The sequence below is a fragment of the Amyelois transitella genome, chromosome 20 (assembly GCF_032362555.1).
Source record: "Amyelois transitella isolate CPQ chromosome 20, ilAmyTran1.1, whole genome shotgun sequence".
Taxonomy (NCBI): Eukaryota; Metazoa; Arthropoda; class Insecta; order Lepidoptera; family Pyralidae; genus Amyelois; species Amyelois transitella.
In genome coordinates, this window is record NC_083523.1 from 4,433,701 (window position 1) to 4,455,725 (window position 22,025).

The 22,025-nt window shown below is 34.1% G+C and overlaps 2 protein-coding genes across 3 annotated transcripts in view; both read right to left on the minus strand.

Annotated features, from left to right (window-relative positions):
• Positions 1–3,715, minus strand: part of LOC106131417 (uncharacterized) — a 44,229-nt gene extending 40,514 nt beyond the window's left edge. Inside the window, exon 1 of the mRNA XM_060949999.1 lies at positions 3,626–3,715. Within this exon, the coding sequence (XP_060805982.1) occupies positions 3,626–3,647 (22 nt within the window). The 5' untranslated portion in view covers positions 3,648–3,715. The remainder of the gene's footprint in view (positions 1–3,625) is intronic.
• A 9,070-nt stretch (positions 3,716–12,785) lies between these two features.
• On the minus strand, positions 12,786–21,222 carry LOC106131495 (uncharacterized). Of its 2 annotated transcripts, none has more exons than XM_013330608.2 (3): positions 20,730–21,222; positions 17,016–17,214; positions 12,786–14,550 (listed from the first exon to the last, which is right to left on the minus strand). In XM_013330608.2, the coding sequence occupies exons 1-3, from the start codon at positions 20,914–20,916 to the stop codon at positions 14,406–14,408; spliced, it is 531 nt and encodes a 176-aa protein (XP_013186062.1). In that variant the 5' UTR covers positions 20,917–21,222; the 3' UTR covers positions 12,786–14,405. The 2 variants fall into 2 exon arrangements, with proteins under 2 accessions (XP_013186062.1, XP_013186061.1); XM_013330607.2 differs by lacking the exon at positions 20,730–21,222 and adding an exon at positions 19,548–20,287.
• Between the last annotated feature and the right edge of the window lie 803 nt (positions 21,223–22,025).

Sequence of the window (22,025 nt, forward strand, 5' to 3'; positions counted from 1 at the left end):
ACCCCACATAAAGTTAGACACACAGACATACCTACAGACTACAGACCCAATGGTTGACTGGTAGATAATGCTTCTAGCATTAAGTCCGCCAATTGTGCTATACATTTGTATTTTGTGCAATTAAGTTTAAATAAATATTGTATTGTCTTAAAATTTAACTAAGCATATGAGGTACGGCAAATATATTCATATTCCTACTTAATATTATAATGAGTGAGTCATCTTCATTATGTTTTCAAAGTGGTATAATTTGGTTAACTAATATAAAAGATTAAGTAAACTTTATTGCTAAATTTTGTGTTTGTAATCCGAATTTATTGTTCATAAATTCATTAAAATGTAGGTTTTGTTTCTAAACCTAGATTTTATTCACAACGCCTACTTATATTAAAACTTGTAGGTCAGACTGGTTGATCCGCAGAATTTAAAACCTACTTCAGATGAATTAGGTAATAGTATTTGTTTTATACACGTTCGGGTACTAATATAACAGAAAAATAAATAACTTTGATAAAATCATAGATTATAGATTGCTTATGCTTATCCTATCGAACAAGATCTTTAATTCGTCTATCTTAAGACTACTCTCTTCAACAATTCATTATATATGCGATGCAAATTTCTAGAAAATTGAACATCAAACAAGGAAACGTATCAATTAAAACTCGATTTGAAGATATCTTTATGATCTAACAAAAAATAAATTAGACATGTTTTTACTTATGAATACCAATAAGGTGGTTCGTTCATACTATCAAAATGAATAAGTGTGCATTCTCAACGGGGTTAAACTTTTAAAGGAATAAAATCATACAAAACACTTAAAGGAACACTTGAACTCTTTCTGTCTCATTTTTCGGAGAAAAAAAAAAACAAAGTGAGGACGGACAGACGGCAGATGTTTATGAAAACTACAACATCTATTTCACACCAAAATGGTTTAAGAATTTTTTATACTATGTGATAATGACTGTAAGTAACAAATATATAGTGGATTTAGAAAACTATTTTATTTAAATATCACATGGTGATTGTGGTGACCTAAATACACTTTAGGAAAATATGACCTGGGTGCACAACATCAACCTCCTCGGTAGTAGCCACGAGTCTGGGGTCTGTCAATGACCATAATCCGGAACTGACCCCCGTTTATTATATTATATATATATATATATATATATATATATATATATAAATATATAGGATTAAAAACCTGCATGTGCAGGCTTCCTTCCTGTAAGTTCCTCAATGTAAGATCATCCTTAAATTGAGGAAAAACATCGTGATGTGACGACAACCGATAACAGTTAGCAATAATAATACGCGAACAATCAGAATCTCTCTCATTTAACGTAACAAATTATATAAAAAGTCCGATGAAAAAAAAAAATAAATAAACAGGTATCAACCGAGAAGATACGTCAGGTATTGCGAGAGCATTTGGACAAAACTATAATTACACAACTCTATGCTCCACATTATAGACACGATCTATCGAGTGATAAGCTTGTTAATATGCAGAATGGCAGACCTCTTTCTCAATGATTTCTCATGAGATGCGTTTAGTTCTTTTTGTATTATAGTTATTGTTATCTTTGCTAAAGTGTTTATTATGTCATAGTATTGTTTTTCAATGTTGCCCCAGTTTTGGTATTTGTTTAAATATGAAAGATGACTGACGTATCTATATCTAACAGCGTACAGTTAACGCAAGTGAAACGGAGAGGATTAGCTCAATTTGGTTTACTAGGTAGTATCGTTATGATGACGTAAGAGTCATCAAAATGTTCTTTTTTTAATAGATTTAATTAGGTTTTCTTGCGTCTTTGCTGTAAGTATTTTTATTTGCACACAGTTCGTCAACCACCATAATCTACTATGTCTTTGTAGATATAACATAGGAAGCACATAACAAACATACATACATACATACATATAATCACGTCTATTTTCCTTGCTGGGTTGACAGAGCCAACAGTCTTGAAAAGACTGATAGACCTCGTTCGGTTTTTTGGCTTAATGATATACTTAATTGAGATTCAAATAGTTACAATTTGCTAGCCTGTCGCCTTAAAGAGGAATCCCTAGTTTATAAGCCTATCTCTTAGTCGCCTTTTACGACATCTATGGGAAAGATTTGGAGTGAGAGAGGAACCACACGGCACATAATATATACTTATAAGCACATAGGTAAAAATACAGCGAGGAAAAGGTAGTAGCATACAAATTAAATGACAAATATAATAAATAGACAATAATGAAAAATTTGTTGTAACACAAAATACAAACTTCGTTTTAAATTAAGTTCTTTTTAGCAACACTCTTCGAAAACGTATTCACGCCAATTTGTTTATATCTGTGGCAGTCGGGGCTGGTTACATAATTATAATTTACTACATACTTATTCTTATTGAACATTTATTAAGTAGAATGTCGACTACTACTATATGCACCGAGTTACCAAATTAAAGCAAAATATAAAAACATTTTTGTTTAACTTATATACATAATATACTTATTATCAGACCAGTTTCCCACAGGGGTAATGGAGATACCTACTCGTATAGTTTAATTTAAAATATTAAACAAAGTAGTAAAAATATAGTACAAAAAAATTAAAATTTTTATTTGTATATTGAAGCATCCAAAATTAAATGTTGATTACATTTAATTTTGGAACCCTGAATCTAGTTTCGCGAACGAAGTCACGGGCACCATCAAGTATGTAAATAAACAATATCATTGGGTCAGTAGGATGAGTCTTCTCATAGTTCACAAGCTACACGAATGTAAATTCTCATAGATGTGAGCTTCCCTTATCTAAACACAATGGCATGAAATGTGTTAATTAGGTACATGCCGTCGACCAGAACGAAGTTTCCCTCACTTGAGGGTATTGCATACAATGCAGTAGTGACAGGGAATTAAATGACTAGAATTGATAATTCGACTAATCAGAAAATAACTAAATTTGATATTTTAATTGAATATTTTTAAATGAATAAAATATATGGGAATATGGAAATAATATTTGAATAGGTTTTGTAGGTTTAGTTCTTATACACGTGATATTTTTATCAATTTTTATCCATCAAATTGAAGGATATTAAAATTTAAACCAATTATTTTTATTAATTAATAAACGACCCACATCGCTGTAAAATGAAACAATTAAATAACTTCTGCTTATTTGTAATAAAAAAGATAATACGTTTTACCTTACATATCAAGTATTAAAATTTTACGCAATCGCACGCACATGAGGGACTTCGACTAAACCGTAATTTTACAATGTCGTCTCCATGACAGAATCATATCTATGGTTGAGGACAACAATTTCACCACTTATACATGGCTCACGGAACCATTTCTAAGCCTCAAGTAATTGTTAATACCACAAAATGAAGTGTACGTGCGGAACAATTTTGCGGTAAAACTGACAGACAGAATATTTTGATGAAAAAAAAATTATTAGTAATTTACTATTGCCATATAGATTTATGTTGGAGTTGAATAGCTTAAAATAAAAAAAATACTCAGATTAACTAAACCTAACTAAAATTAAAGTAAAAACCTCAGTAATATCAATATTGGTATTATTTTTGTAAGTAATCTCAAAACTTACCAAATAAAATAAAAAGTTTCATTTTAGCAACTACAGCTAAACACTGGCACAAATTCGAAAAAAGTTTACAATTCGTTCGAAGTTTGAAAATTTTTCCGCGGCGGCGTTAGTCGCGCGTAGACGCCGAACCGCGTATGTTGCATGCGCCTGATCAACAGCTGATCAGCCACCACATTCACTTTCTAGAAGTGGAGGGGCACCCTGGGAATACCGGGAAGCAAGGGTTTGATGACACTTGTGTAACGCCGTGTATAATCGGTCGACCAATTATTTTGGATTGAACTATTTTTAATAAATTTATCTCGTAATTTATTTTCTATTTTTCTAATCTGCAATGGTTTCTTGACGATTATGCCTTTGAACAGAGAGTACATACACTGTCGACGAATAATATATTACATTTATTACTGTACTTGTAAGGCATACTCACCTTGGAATTTTATCTTTTGGCTAAAAATGTGTAAATACTACATATCCAAACGTTCAACCAAGTTTAAATCTACTCACTTTAGAAAAGGGCTACTCTATATCTTCCATTGGATGATTAAAGGGCAACCAAGGGAATAAGTAAAGCACATCCACCTAGTACACACCTCCACCCCGGTCTGTAGCGAAGAGTAAACATACCTAGTATCTATATGACAGCTACTTTTCTTCTCGCACAGATTATAAGGCATAGAAAACAAAAATCGGTAACTTGGGATACTTCTGTAAGGTGGTAAGCTCGCAACCTGTGACTGTCTCTTAATGACAATTTTATCAATAAGCTAATGAGCCTTCTATATTTACATACATACATAAAGTCACGTCTACATCGCTTGCGGGGTAGACAGAGCTAACAGTCTTGAAAAGATAAATAGGCAACGTTCAACTATTTGGCTTGATGATAGAATTGAGATTTAAATAGTGACAGGTTGCTAGCCCATCGCAAAGAAGAATGCCAAGTTTAAAAGCCTATCCCTTAGTCGCCTTTTACGACGGAAAGTTTTTGAGTGCACCTTCTTTTTTTTTAATTAGTGCCGTGAGCTAATCGTTAATTTTTTGTTATGTATATTGGCTTTGTCTACCCCAAATAGGACAACGCGATTTTATATGTTTCTATGGCAGTTCTCATCATCTTCGGTTTAACACCACGATTCAGGAAATAGTAAAACAGGTGCATATAAAAAAAATCTCAATTTAGATATGCGTAGGTGGTAACCTACAAATTTATGCATGAAGGGTAATGTAAGCCTTATATCTGTAAGTCAAAGCCTCTTAGAAAAGACCTCGCTTTAGATTGATGGGATAACGTCGTTTCATCACGGACCTATCTTCAAAGCAATAGATTCTGAATAATATATTGAATATCCTTAGGTCTAAGTGAAGCGAATAAATCTATTGCAGATTTAGGGGGCGTCCCTTAATTCTTTCCAACATGTTTGTATGACTTTCAACAATTTCTAGTTGATGACTTATTTTATGGAAACCCGTACATACGACATGAGTTGTGTGCTTTACATATGAACACTATCTCTCGAAGAGGTAGGTAGAAACCACATCACTCCACTTGCCATGATCCCTGTATACTTATTTTGTTTCATTTGAATTCTTTAATTTCTACTTATAATGTTTAAATGTTCTTTTAAGATGTCATTGACCAGAATATTCGAGGTTTGATGAAGATACTATGGATGAATCTACCAAAGTTGTACGTACAGTTGCCTAATCATCAATTATATCATATCAGCCGTAGGAAGTCCACTACTGAACATAGGCCTTCCAGACTTCCACCTCGCTTTGGTCAGGTCTGCATCAAGTCAATTGCCTGCCTGTTTAAGTGTCCTAAGACACCCACAGAATCGATGGATCCAGTCTTATCGAAAGACATAACCCGCCTTTTGCAGTCGAGTAAAAACGTGCATGTTAACTGAATTTGGTTAAAACGATAGCATTAAATAGGCTTGATTAAGGTACAAATTTGTATAATGAGTTGCGCAATATCATTATTATGCGAAACGTTGTCGGCCCACAGACCTCCCGTATGAGGGACGTACTCGTGTAAAGACATAATACATCTATCTTAATATATAAAAGAGGAAATTGACTGAAATGTCAACACAGAGACTGAACCGCTTTGCCATGTACATTTGGAATTTGCCATGAAGATTCTTTATGGATTCCTTAGGTCTATGGGTGTTAGAAAAAAATTCCCGATATTTTCTGCAACAACAAAAGCGTACCTTTACTTTTCCTCAGCAATCCACGTTTAAAAATAGAAACGAGCATGAACCGTAATAATGCTATAGCAAACTAAGCATGTTATATAAAAAAAATACGTTATATAATCACGCCTCGTTCCCTGTACGATAATCAGGGACTTCTTGCATTTGTTACGGTGCAAACTTTTCCCCATATGAGATCTAGTAGGGAAAATGTCAGGTACGGTGAACCACAGCTTAGGCTACCGTACCTAACATTTTCCCAGTAAACAACAGATCCCCAGTTTTTTTGAATTAGAGACCACATCCTATTTATTGCATGAAGCATCCAAATTTATAATTTGTTCCCAACTTTAAAATTGTATTAAACAGGCATGTGTAATCGATTGGCTAATCGAATCAACACATGACATAATCTCATATCGGTTGCAGTGCAATTTTAATTGCGAGTTATTAATTTAACTTACATATACTAATAGCATATCGTCGCACTTACACCGTAAGTTTATCGAATGTCTCTGAAATGATACGCAATATCTAGATTATTTTGCTAAACTAGTTCAAACGCACAGTTACAGAATCACCTCTCACTGTATTTTTCTTTCTTTTCTACTATATATTATGCCGTGTAGTTTCTGATAGAGAAGAATCGTACTAAGTATATATTTTGTAGATGATGATTTTGAAGACGACCGCAAGGAGAAAAGCGCAATACTAATAAAGTTCACGCGTTTGCCATTAGGAAAGCTGCCGATTGTAAAAAAAATTCATAACATTGTCAAAGCAAGCAATATTGCTTTAGATTTGTCTTTTAACAATATATAAGTTCTGAAAACCGACAGCTTAAAATATTTTTATCCACAAGAACAAATAGAATGTCCCTTTCTACTCAGCTGGAAACCACAAACCTCAAAACATAACATTTTTAATGTTTGTTTAAAGTTAATATTACATGAACGACTACAACAAAATAAGAACCAAATTTATCAACGACACTTTCAAAATTTTTGAAAAATGCATGTGGTTGCTTAAATAACCGAAACTGGAAGATGTCCAAATTAGAGATAACATTATTCTGTGTCCATAACAAATTGGATAATATATTTCTCGTCATGAATTAATCACACCGATGTGTCCTAATATCCATAGATGCATTTTTTTATTTAACCTTCGCATTTTTATTCGCATACCAATTTTGTTTCGCCTTCTAGTCTTGTGTCTATATTAGTCCCGTCTTACGAGTAACCCATAAGGGGTGATCTTATATGTAGTGTTAATTTTTAGTAGTGTTAATTTTTATTTAGGAATAGTTTTTTTTTTAATATAGCCCGCTGGTTTAGGTACTAAGTGCAACTTGATTAGTAGCTTCAACTTCTGGGGTCCTACGAGTAGCAATGACTACTTTTATAAACGATATTTGAGACTTTATGATAAATTAGATAAACAGATCGAGAAAAGTGAAATGAGGTCACATAAATACATTCAGTCAGAAAAGTATCGGGAATGGATTATTTATTTATGGTTCCAAATTCAAATTTTTGTTTTTTTTGTTGTTGTTAGATTGGCACAACTGTTTTCCATTTTGGCGCGGAGTTTGAGTTGCATCTGTTGTTTACATTAAATACAGTGCTATTTTTAGTTATATCATATCTAGTGTGTATTGCTAATTTCATAATGGATAAAAACATCGAACAAAGAGTTTGTCTTAAATTTTGCATTGCCAATGGAATATCGTGTTCGGAGTCACTGAAAATGTTACAGAAGGCTTACGGTGAATCGACTTTATCAAAAACTCGTGCTTATGAGTGGTACAAAGCGTTCAAAAGCCGTCGAGATGTGATGGAAGATTTGCCTCGCTCTGGTAGGCTATCAACGTCTGCAACTGAAGTTAACATCGCAAAAGTGAAGGAAATAGTGACTGAAAATCCTCATTCAACTTTGAGAGAGATAGCCACCGAACTTTCTGTATCTCACGAGTCGATCCGTACCATTTTAACTAATAATTTGGGTATGAAACATGTTGCCGCTCGGCTAGTCCCAAAAGACCTGAATTTTTTTCAAAAACTCAATCGCATGAGAGTCGCTGAGGACATGCTAGAACGAGTCAATTCCGACCCAACATTCATGAAACGCATTGTTACTGGTGACGAGACGTGGGTTTACGAGTTTGACATGCAAACTAGTCAACATGCTTCGGAGTGGCGCCTTCCAACTGAACCGAATCCGAAAAAACCACGCCAAAGTCGTTCAAAAGTCAAAGTCATGTTGACTGTTTTCTTTGACTATCGCGGTGTTGTGCACTCGGAATTCTTGCCGGAAGGTCAAACGGTAAATAAGGAATATTATTTGAGTGTTATGCGGCGTTTAAGAGAGCAAATCCGACGAAAAAGGCCAGATTTGTGGAAAGAAAATTCTTGGATTTTGCACCATGATAATGCACCTTCGCACAAGGCCATCATTGTGAACGAATTTTTAACCAAACACTCAACAAATACCATCGAGCAACCACCATATTCACCAGATATGGCTCCAGCCGACTTTTTTCTTTTTCCTAAACTCAAATTACCACTTCGTGGCACCTGTTTTCAATCGGTAGAAGACATAAAAGAGAATTCGCGGCGAGAACTGACCTCAATTCCGGAAACAGCGTTTAAAAAATGTTTTGATGATTGGATTATTCGTTGGCGTAAGTGTATCGTTTCTAAAGGAGCATATTTTGAAGGTGATAAAATAAATTTGGATGAATAACAAACAGTTTGTGTATTATTGATCTTTTCCTGCTACTTTCTTGACAGAGTAGTATAAAGTAATATCTTATTGTCTCGTTACAAAAACAAACAGGGCAAAGATATCTGGCAGCAGAATCATTCTATCGGTCAAGTTAAGTCGACATTTTTTTTAAATATACTCAGCAGACTTGAACTATATGGCTTTTAATACTTTATTCAACATTTCCAGACGCCCACAAGATACTTTAATTTCATTTAAACGACGACGTTCTACGCCCACTTGCTTTTTATGCAAATAATAATTCCAGGGCTTAAAAACTAGGTTCTTAGATAACATTGGAATTCCATGAAACCTTAGCCGGAACACGATTAGATAACTGACAGATAGAAGTTGCATGTTAGCAGAATGAATATAAATTAAATGATTGCTTACTTGGATCAGGAATTCCGTCTTCTAGCATAGTAAGTACATCCGGAGTAATTTTTGATACTTCATTTACTACGGTATGTGTTATCAAGTTTTTGTATAGTTTAACATTGTTGCGTGATAGTGGTAGAAATATGATACAGCGTCGGTGGTCGAATGGTTAAGGCACCTGATTAAAAAAAGGCTGATTCACATTGCCCAAGTTCAAATCCCGCCGCGGCAATGTGCCATAAAATATCGTTGGAGTTATCTCTTACCGCGAGAGAAATCATTGTATGGAAATCATAGCTGCAGATTTAGGCTACTGCTTGTGTACTCATAATCCAATATAGTTTAAGTTCCCTTGAAAAGGTTGCGGGAATCAGACGAAAGTTACTCCGAATAAAAATCTGACTCATCTACTTAACTTTAGTCATTACGAATCACCTTTTTACGAAGGACCACTCAATGCAATCTTTCCCATGGATGTTGTAAAGCAAAAGAAAGAGTTTGTCAGCTGTCATGCGCAGATTCAAAAAATCATAGTAAGAAAGAAAAGACATAAGGGAGTATAAAAATGCCATGAGCTAGGAATTTGTTGTTATCTAAATTTTGAAGCCATTCAGCCGAAAGTAACCTTCGAGCCTTTTCGGGACCATTATCTTAGACTACCCCTTAAGGCGGAAAGCTTGAAAGAAGAATAGCTTAATTACTCCTTTTTTAAAGAAAATTCAACAAAGCGCTTGCGAAATATTTCTCTCCTGTTGGCAAAAGTTGTCTTATTTGTGTTTTAGTGATTGATAACAACAAAATTCCTAGAAAATTCATTATGACATAAAGTTGATGGATCTCAATCCAAAGCTAACTCAATCTGGGTAATTTGCCCGTATATATTTATTTATTTCGTTATTCATTTAGGAACGCCTCTAGTAGGCTCTCTACAATTCCACTGTAAAACTTGGTATAACACACATTGTAACGCCATCTATGAGACTTCAGCTACACTATTCAGAAGGTGGGAAATTTGCTGGTACGTGTTGAAGTGAACGGAAAATTTCCTCTTAATACTTCTAAGTTAAATAGACTAGATGGCAGTAGCTATGTATGAATTTCTATTTTGATTATGTGCGTGCATATTTGCGTTTTGAAAAAAGGAAGTTCATTCCCAAAGTGAAAAAACCTACCTAAGAACTTTCTTACTAGAAAGTCATACGAAGGTTTATTAAAGCTTATTAGCTAAGAAATACTTTTTCAAAATTCTCCTATGCATAGTATTAGATAATTATATATTTATTATATTATATAGATTGTACCTTATAAATAATGGACTGCTCACAGACTATAGGATAAATGACACATAGACTTGCCCGGCAAAGTATAAGTTCTAGGCTTGTCTTAAGACACTAACTCAATTGTTTGTTTTGCATGTTTATTGATCATCTTCAAAAAAATTGATCCAAATAGTTACATACAGACAGCCAAATTATAAACAAAGCATATACTAAAACGATTAAAACATATTTTTATCGTGGTTAAATATTTTGTATCGGTATGTCAACACCGGGACATAACTTCCTTTGTACAGAATATAAATGAGGCACCAAACCTCGGCAGATAGTGCTTCCATAAATCCTGGATCTCGATACCAGCTAGGGTTGTCACTCAAACAAAAATAAAAAATGTCTGAAACATACCAGTAAAAATTTTTAACCACATGCAATTGTTTTTTATTAAGCTATCATCTACGGCATCGTAAACCAATTGATTTTCAGAGAATGACTTCATTTTTGTTTCGAGCTTATTATGATAGAAGAGTCGCAGTGAGAATCAATTATGCTACTTAAGATATGTCATTCGCCAGGTGGGTTGACTTAGCAATAAATTTAGAAAATTCTCCAAAAATTAGTAAGTACAATTTTATTTGTGCTGTATGGTTGACCACTCCATATCTTTCCTATGGATGTCGTAAAAGCGAACTAAGGAAATGATTTAAAAGCTTGGGATCTTCTTGTGTGATAGGCTGGCCTAGCAACCTATTAATATTTCAATTCCATCATTCAAACATACAGCTGATCGTGGCCTGTCAGATAGGGAGACAGAATCAACAGTTCTGTCTCCCCGCAAGGGATATAGAATTGATTGTATGTAAGTATAATATTATAGGTACGCCCCATTTGTTATCGTAGAGGAAATGGAAGATTTAAAAAGATCGTAACAAGTGAAAAATATTAAAAAGCCAGCGCCAACCCTACGGCTGCTGCTTTTTTGTTTACATAGTAGATTGATGAACGTGGATAGAGTAACGTATCGGATATCGAGTGCACTGGAAAAAAACTATGCGAGCCGCTTTTCATTATTTACAACCAGTCGGATTCGGATAGCTTTTGGTAAAACCATTTTGTATCCACAACTTTTTGTTTTTAACTTATTGATATATTCTCTCTCTCTCTCTCTCTCTATCTTTGCATATGCCGAAGTCACTTCCAACATTTCTCTCTCTACTTTTTTTATTTAGCGTCCTAACTTTAAATCCATAAGCTAGTGCCAAATCTAGTTACCAATATTGATCATGGGAAATGCTTTCCCATGATCAATATTGGTAAGTAGCATCCAAATTTAAGTAGGTTAGGTTAGATGCTTCAGGATCATGGTCAAAGGCCGCATCCAGGGTTCCTCTCCAGAATGGTAAGGATGACCGAGATTAAAGCCAAAAGGGATAAAAATTCCCCTATTCATATAGAGTTATAATCTGTTAGAGTGATGGCTATAAGCTCCAAATGTTTTAACATTTGTACATACATATAGTCACGACTATATCCCTTATGGGGATATATGAAAGGGATGATAGAATTGAGATATTGAGATTCAAATAGTGACAGGTTGCTAGCCCGTCGCCTATAAGAGAAATCCCAAGTTTATAAGCCTATCCGTAAGACGTCATTGACATCCATGGGAAAGAGATGGAGTGGTCCTCTCCTTTTTCTAACGGTGCACACACATACTCATACACATACACTTTAACTCTTTTTTCCCCAAAAAACCAAACGATGTGGAAAATCACTGAACGTTGATTAATAGGATTTGTACCGGATATTCCGCCATGTTGGCTTGGATCCGGAAACAGCCGCCGCTCTTGTAAATACAACACTCTCCGTATATACAACTTCCGGGCACAATGGTCCCAAATCCCTAACTCTGAATATTGTAATTTATTTTTATTTTTTGCCATTTTAAGGGTTTACTGCAGTATACACATACACACAACCTATCGTCATTTTCCCTTGCTAGCTCATTGATGAAATGGAAAAATATGTCGGTAATAGAAAATCATAAATTCTTATCGTTTTATTTCTTTAATCTGATTCATGTGGTTGCCTGCACTTTAATATGACACTATTTGACCATCATTTGAGCCATACAGCTGAACGTCGCCTTTCAGTTTTTGGAAGTCTGTGGGCTCTATCTACCCCATAAAGGATAAAGATGTGATTGTATGTATGTTAAACAGAATACAACTTTGTATTCCATTAAAATACTATGTTGTCAATTTATTTTGTGTATTGACCCTTTTTTCCTTTGCTTTTAAAATTACTGAACCTTTTAAAGAACAATGATTAAAAACTACAATACCTACTACAGATAAATCTGTACGATATCTATATGGGGTAAACCCCATGGTACCAAGTTAGCGATTTAATTATGATTTTTTGGGGATTTTACTCTCCATTTCTCTTTCAGTCATATCCTCTGCTCATTTGCTTCATACTTCTTCTCAAACAATAAGTCCAATCTGTATATATTGAAGGATAAATAAAATAAATAACGATGTTTTATTCATATTTTATTTGTGACTAGCGCTACTTTTGCTAACAAAACATTTTCCATATAAAAACCTACATTTACATACAAAACGCAGCCTCCTCCCTATCCTCTTAAAGGTGTTTACCTTTAAGAGGATAACATTCAATTATTGTGTTAAAAGGAATAGTCATCCCACCTTTACCAAAAACCTTTCAACCTGCTTACATAAATAAACAATGAATTTAGTACCAAATAGATAAATATTAAGTGTCATGTGGTTTCCGACAACGATAAAAAAAGAATAGAAGATAGGTTTTGGGATTCTTCTTTTAAGCGATGATGGGCTAGATACCTATCGCTATTTGAATCTCAATTCTATCATTGAATCCAACTGAACGTGGCCTATCAGTCTTTTCAAGACTGTTGGCTCTGTCTACGAGTAATATGACAAAGGATATAGTCGTGTTTATGTGTTTGTATTTAGATAAATATTAATATTACATGAAGACGCATAACTAATTCGGCTACTTACATACAATGCAACATTTTATACAAAAAAAAGTAAATAATTTGTCTAAGCTTATAACGATCTATAATTTATTCCGACTGTACTAAATATTGTTTGAAATACCTATACTATATAACAAGGCAGATAGACGTAATATGGGATTCACGGAAAAATACATTTTAATATTGATTAAAAAATTATATCAGTAATTCTTGTTACAAATTGTGGCATCAAAATGGAAGAATTCACGGTTGAAGTTAGATTAATCTAGTTAGGTTTTGTTGATGTAACTTAATTCCCTAATGGCTAACTAACTAATACGGTCGAGTATTGTATTATATGTCTATAATATTTTACTTGTATTTTTTAAACTATAATCCCTATATCACAAGTAGGTAACTTTTAATGCGCGCTTTAAAACTATTATTTTGATTAAAATGAATTTTTAGTGTCTTACAATTAGGTGATTTTACAATTATTTAACTAGTGCAATTATTTAGCTAACTATTAATATTAACTCTTACGATAACAAACCTATAATACCTACATATGTGACTTGTGTCACAAATAAAAAATAGATCACCATGAGTTGATGTGGTTTTTATTACTAATACTACCTTTGTCCTTTTTTTTATTATAAAAATAAATTAATCTAATTAATAGCTAAGGAATGATCGAATGTAGATAATTAGATCCTATTTATACATCACCGATAATTATGTCGATAGTAAAATAACAGTTGTTTTAGATTTCTGTAAAAGTTAAGTGGGTAACCATAGCTATAGTTTCAATAGCATTTATGCATTTTGAAATAAGCAATTCTGCTCAAATTCGACTGAAAAATATATATGTTTTTAATAATATTTCGGTCACCTGTTCTTCCGAGAGTGTGTCACTAAGCCACCACAATAATCCCAATATTTTTCTAAATTCTGTAATTACCAGACACTTTTAAAAGGCACCGTTGAAAGTTTTGTTTAGGACTGAATAAGAAAGAAGTAAAGGTTTTCATTATGAAGACTTCAGTTTGCTTTACAACAAATAGTATTTCTATACATATTTGAAATAACTAACTTTCTTTCATTACAGTTAGATTAACAACTAAACATAGATAGTTTTAAACAATTCTCCATGTTTAAGCATTCCCAAGCAGTTGGGAGTCATCACAACTCCTGCGCTTGGCCAGCTGGTGGCAGAGCTGTGGGGATCCCACGATGTCGCCAAGAAATACGCTGAGGAGGTAAAATTCTTTGGCTTTGTCCGCTGAACGTTTGTATTGGCTGTAAAAGATAAAAAAGATGTTGGTAAAAATCGCAGAAATTTGTATAGTCGCATTTATGTGGTGAACATACATTTTGCCTTCTTAAACACAAAATGCGAACTAAATATACTTAAACACTGATATTTGATTTGAACAGTTGTAGTTATAAATCCCTATCAATTAAACATAGAGCCAAAGCAAATAAGATACTAGGACCAGATAAACGGATAGTGGCAATAAATTATACATCTGCATAACAATTTCGCTATGCAACTCAGAAAATATAAACTGCTTTGGATTGAAACCATTTTTTGTAAGAATATTTCGTATTTGTTTTTCTATTTGTGTCTGTTTTAAAAATGTACCAGCTACTTCTCGTGTATATAGCAAAAGTCAATCAGGGAAAAAGGGGAAGGCTTATAATCTGTGTGTTATTGTACTAACAAACAACCTGTCCAGCCACCCAGCCAAATATGGTCTTCGAGTCATCTGACTATTTTGCCTCTGTCTACCCCATAATAAGTGACATTTGTATGTTTTTTGTATGCATGCCTCTTCTTTGGAATAGTAAGTCCTAACAACTTAGACGACTCTAACGGTTTAATCCACATCCACACTAATAATAAAGAGTATATTAGTATAATAATTAGTATTTTTGTATGTTTGTCATGAATAAACTACTAAACTGATTTCAAAAAGCTACTTTTTCACCATCAGAAAGCTACTTTAGAACTTATAAATTTCACGGTGGGTTCTTCCGAGAAAATGAAATTTTCAAAAAAGTTCGACCTGCAAATCTCTATCTTAAAGCGTGACCGGGTTTATTTCAAGTCTCCTAACTAAACCCAGAAATATGACAATTGCAAAGCAACTTCCGTAGCGGCACACAAAAAGCAACTCTATTCCTTTGTCCAAACAAGAGATTTGTACATACATTTATTGTTCTTGAACTTTTAGATTTGTTGAAGTAATAAGCTTTTTGTTTCACTTGCAATAAGGTACATATTATCTTGACATACTATGTTAGTTAGAACAGTGAAAGTGACTGCGTTATTGCATAATAGTGGTTTACCTCGGACTTCGAACGTGCAGTTCTAGTCTCCCATACACTGAGATGGTAAATTAAACTATATCTTTATTTGTGGGCAATCTTAATTTTAAAAAATCTGGTTTGGGAAGAGCTTTTTATAAATATAGAGAAGGGGAGAGGAGGAGAGGGTTACGAATACGATTAACAAGTAAGAAACAATCAATCAAACATTATTACCTAAATTGGGAACTTAGAAGCTTTAACTTAAAGCTATACTTATTTAAAGGTAATATATGACAAAACCCCCAACAAATATACGTATCATGATTATAATCAAAATATAGTTTGGTAAATATCCATTAGTTCATGTGGAAATTCTCAATTCGTTATCACACGAAAAATATCTAGCAGTAACACAATTTACTGTACAATAAAACATTTATTGATTTGTCATGCCCTTGTACCTAATTTATATTGTTGTTTATAAACCAAAAAACACTGCTTAGTATATATTACTAAAGATATTAGTAAAAAATCCTTGGTAAACCGTTTCGACATCACTTTTTAATGCTGTACATTAACTTAATAGTTGTATGCTTTCACTAATTAAGAAAATGTAATTGTACCGCACATAATCATAACCCGGCCAAGAAAATGTCAATGTCGGGTCATACTCAATTTAAATTTATGATATAAATTAAGAAATGCTGCCTATATTAATCAGTGGCAGGGGATGACACAGGACGCAAAGGCAAGACAGACCCAAAAAGAAAACCTTTACATCGGAGTACACATTTTAAGTCGCTGCACCACATTAATAAATTTAAAAAATTACATAGGTACGTTGGACAAACACCAAGAAAAAAATTCCAGCCAGTATCTCAAACACATTAAAATCTTTTTAATTGGAATTCCACATTTAAAAGTTTGCTATGCGGTTCCAATCATTCGATGTAGGAAAACGTTCTAGTGGCTGCGTGATTGGCATCTTTACTTCGGCGATGGTCGATTGCGTGTCGTTATTACATCGTGTCCCACTTGCACGGCGGACGCGCAGGTTTGCATTCTTATACCACTGTCCGCGATTCGTACGGTCTCTGACTCTCTGACCTGGTTTGTGAGCATTCGCAACGGCCTTGAAACACCCGATTTGAATATCATTATGAAACCATAGAAACTTGGGCCCAAATAGAGTCAAGGTTATGTTTGTATCGTCTTTCGTGATGTGATTGCGGGCTGTCAGTGTGTCTTTGATATAAAAAAAATATTGGAAAATAAAACAAAAGACCTCAACTACTATGGAAAAAAATTACTAAGTCTACAAGGGTATGTAATATATTGAATAAAAGCCTTATTCAATCATATTAGGTGTTTGTGTATAGTAAATTCTTTTCATGGTCGTTTAGAATTTATGCCTCTTCTAATACATGTAGAATTTTAATATATTTACGTACCTGAACACATCAGGCCAGTCCAGCTGTGGCCGCGGATGCGCCTGCGCCCGCGCCGCGTAGTGTGCGCACACCCTTTCGAACACGCATGCTCGCGCACCGAATTCGCCAACAATGTACTTCTCCACTTCAAGAGCGTCAAATGGCTCGAAGGGTTCGCTTGCGAAGGACAGTTCTCGACGATTCCGAGAGCGGTAGGTAGCTGGAATGGACAAATTTGCACGTCATAACAAGATATCATTTAGACAAATAAATAAAAAATAAATGGGACATATCAGTGACCAGATTGATATGTCACCAAATTTACTCTTTAACTTATTAAAAAAAAACATGAAAAGAAAACGGACCGTCGAAGACCAAAGGGTAAATCTCAGCTCAGGTTAACACAATCCCCCTTTGACCTGACCAGATTCCTTTTTTTCTGCTTTTACGCTAAGTATTCACAAATACGAGTAACAGCTCTGTTTGTAGACTAGTGTTAAAAGCGTCAGTATAATTGGATGCTTAATCTAATCAAAAGACATTCTCGCAAAAGCACGTAACGACAAAATGGGTCAGAAATTCCAACACTATGTCACAATTAAAACGAGAACAAAGGTGCGAAGACAGAATAAATTATGTCCAAGATAGACTCTTAGTACCTGCGACAGCTGGCCTTATCATCTTAATTGCCACTCCAACTTGCCCAAACAATGTTTGTCCCATTAAAAACTTTGGGCTTTGCGCCCGACTCGTTTTGTTTTTGTTAGCAGGGACGAGGACATCATACTTTTTTGTACAATTAATAATTTGTGTTATCATATAACTTCACAAGTTTCACAATAATGGGAGTGGTGGGATTTAAAAAAACAAAAGATCAAAATAATTTTGACGGCTACAGAGAGACAAAAAAGGGAGTTTAAAGTTTTAGTCGGATAAAAGGTGATAAGAGGAGTCATTGAAGGAAATTAATTTTCCCTTGAGAATTTCGGGGAGTTCTCATTTAATGCTTTCTAAGTCATTATGGAAATTACCGACAGAGTCCGAATTTTCTACGACAAATAATCTAACTATGTACATAAGTCTGTCTTGCTCACGATATATCCTACGTCAGTGCTTGCTTATCGATTGCGTGACAGGTCATCGATCCTGTACACACTACTCCAAAACTTCCAAACTCAAACTGTCTGTAAAGGCTTTGATTTGAGTTACAACATTATGTACATCACTAAACTTGCAAATTCTATGAACAGCATCAATCAACCTCTAAACTACGCCCGATTATGATAAGCGCCCACTAATTACAAGCGTGCCGGCTTAGATATTGTAGATTATTCATTTGACAAACTTAATGATTAATAGCATAGCATAAATAAATATATACGGGACAAATTACACAAAGTGAGTTAGCCTCAAAGTAAGTTCGGGACTTGTGTTATAATTGCCGCTTAGGTATACTCCTATATCTATCTACATGAATTTTTCAGTAAAATACGATAAACACGTATGTAAAATACAACCGCGGTACCCGCGTTAAACGTAAAATCCTGTTTTCTTTCGTTCAACCAGTGTCTCTTTTTATACAAGTACGCTCGCGAAAGGTAAGAAATCCCTCGTGTGTGTTACAAATGTACTCTTCTCAATAAAATTTTAGAACATTTGGTTTAGTTTAGTTGGGACCTTGTCAAAAAAAAATATTTTCTTATGAGTATTATAGGTACCTACTTCTTTCAAAATTTTAATGTTATTGTCCAGCTGGAATTTTATTCAAAAATAAAAAAGACAACAAAGTCCCCTATATGATGTAAGTGTTAGTGTTGCATTGCGCAAAAATTCATTTATAACTGCAGTTGACTGAAAGTGGAATAATAAATCCTGAAACTGTCACAGTGGAGCGAATTCTCATGTATCATTTTATTTTACGCGAAATGATACTGAATCAAATAGAACTTATAATCAACCTCCATCTTTTGTACTAGTTGTAGTAGATACTATATGTCATAGGAAGCTGACACTAATGCCAGAACGATGGACAACGTACTTAAATTAAATGAGAAATGAACATAGGTTTAGACTAATAGGTATTTCAATCACTACGAAACTGTCTTTAAGACTTAACTTTGCCTCTATGACTCAATTACGCTCTAAGATTGTCTCTAGGAAGATTAAGCAGACAAGCAAACATATTGTCTTAAAATCCAAAAACAAGTAAAATGAAAGAAGTCCACAAGAAGTAGTAGGTACCCCAGTAAGTTATTCACTAGCTTTGATACGGCATATAAGTATTGCCCTCTATCAGAAGCATGTAGGAACTGCAGTTCCTACATGCTTCTGAATGAATCCTTCAAACTCTTCTCTCTTCATGCAGCGATGAAGAGAGAAGAGTTTGTAAATAGACTCACAGAAAAAAAATATTAAGATAACTACATAAAAGCATTTTGGGTATTTCTGCTTACTTACTAAATGTTTAATAATTAGCTCTATTGACGTATTTGCCCATTACCAAAACTATTGACGAATTTACCTTATTATGCAATAACAATAAATAAGACAAACCTGGATTAAGTGAATATGACAACTTTTTGATAAAATTAGTCAATCTCACACTTCCTATTATAAATGGAAAACCCACTAATTGTACTGGCAAATCTAGGACTGCTTCTTGGCCATACACACAGCAAAACAAAAATAAAACACAAGTTGCACACGAGAAGATTACACTTTGTTTCATTTTCGCAACTAAGTAAGTACTTTTTTGCAATTTCACAAATATTATTTACTAAACTGTACTATTAATACAGTACCGGTGGATGCTGAAACTAATATTCAAATAGCTTAAACATTTCGTAATTTAGTCATGAATCGTCTAAAATATGCAACACGTGAATAGATAATAGGCACATAATGCTCATGAATATTAATCTTAAATTTTAACATGAAATACGTAGGTATCGCTTTTTTTTTAATCCGGCTAGATAAATCGTAAACAAAATTTTGAAAACGAAAAGATTAATGTGTTCTGTTTCCGAAATTGACCGATATTAGTGGTCAATACGTTTCGTTACAACGGTCGCGCGCCAAGAAACGCGATGAGAATGTGAACTAGCCAGTCGAGCGGCTAAGATTGCACTGCAAAAACTTTTTGAACCTACGTGACAAGGAACGTAATACACCGTCTGTCCCCGGCGACAGCTTTATTGGTATTTATTGTTGGTCAATCCAGTGTTATGCAAAGCTGTGAGTAATTTTATGATTGAACGTTGACTCTTGAAATTGATGAATAACTTCGGCTGCATCTTCACCTTTTTGGAGAGAAGCCCGAGGCCCACCTTTGGCCGTGAGTGAGTCGGGTTTTATATGAAACTATTCCCTCTTGATCCCCGGAACCTTTGCAGAGGAACCTGAACCAAATTAACGTAGGAAACCCTAAAAATAGCAATTTTAAACCAGTGCATCATATTTTTTGTGTCGCTTAATAGCTCAACCACAGACTCCACATTGGTATAATTAGGTATATAACAGATTGAATAAAGTACTTCGTTATACTATATTGATAATCCTTAATAAGTACACAAAAAATACAATTTGCCTTTATCAAACTCAACTTTCTTTTTAAAGCAAAGAAAACTTTTAAAAAAATAATTATCATCTTTTTTTTTTTGCCTAGGTGCCTCAAAATGTCCACTTGCGATTGCAACCGAACATACTGAGATTCAAATTATAAATCGAAAATTTTACCTGGATTCAAAGCATAGGACAATTTCTTCACAAAGTTCGTCAATCGAACTGCTACTATTATGAACGGAAATCCCACTAGTTGCACAGGAAGTTCAAATGCAGCTTCTTGCCCAGATCCTTCCATCAAACATTGAAATAACAGTAAAGACAAAAGTGTCCAAATATAACACACTTTAACCAACTCCATGGCTAAAACCAAAGCACTTGGCAACACTAATTAAATTAAATTTTTCAAATTACTTCATTGATAGAAAAGGCGCACTACTTTTGAATTTAGAATACTAAATTTTGTAATTCGAATCACTTTTATTTTTTAATGTGTGACATAACACTACGACCTTTTGCATCTGAAGCAAACCCAACTATAACTGACCATATCCAACCGACGATAGTCTACTTGAGGTTAGTTTCGTAATAATAAATGTATAAGCCGGCTATACCACATTACTAAATCACTAAACATTGTCAGAATAATTAATTAAAGACAGTGGACTGGTCATTCATTACAATACTAAAAAAAATTATAAGCAACACTGGTTAGTCGTAACCATTACTGCAAATGCAAAATTAGTAATTAAGTTCCAAGAATAGTTAATAACTGTTTATTTAACTGCCTGATTATTTCATAAAAGTTTTCACTCAAAGAACTAGCCAAAACATTAATGCTTAAAATAAAAATTATATACAGATTTTTTTTGTTTTTCATTCACAGCAAAGGCCGAAAGTGAACGCGCGGCTCACATGCGCCTGAGCGTGCGCAATCCCTTCGAGAGAACATAGATTACTGCATTTGAAATGCCACCTAGATCTGATCTGACGCCACCCCTTCCAATGGTATGTTTCATAATATTCGTATTTTATCAATCACAACTATATACCTTTGTACTATTTATGTAACACTTTTTCTAATTTCTATACATTTAAATTTTGAATTAGATATCATACATTAGAATTATTTGTAATACTTTTTCTTTCAAAAAATATTAGAAATATGTACATTTTTTTTAGTTTTTCCCTAAAAGCGTGCGTGACACGCTTTTAAGGAAAAACTAAACTGTTAAAAGAAAACCTGACATCTCATCAACAGTTACACAACAAACCAACGAAATGTTGATCCGAGATAACAGGTCTCATCCCTAAAAACCACAAAAAACAGCATTTGCACCCGAGAGGGAGCAGGTGCCTTATTCAAATTGTCGACCTCAGAAAACTTCGATCCGATCCGAATTTTGATTTTATAGGTATGTTTGTTCGAGTTAAAATGTACTTTGAAAGTAAAACTTTTTGTACCGAGTT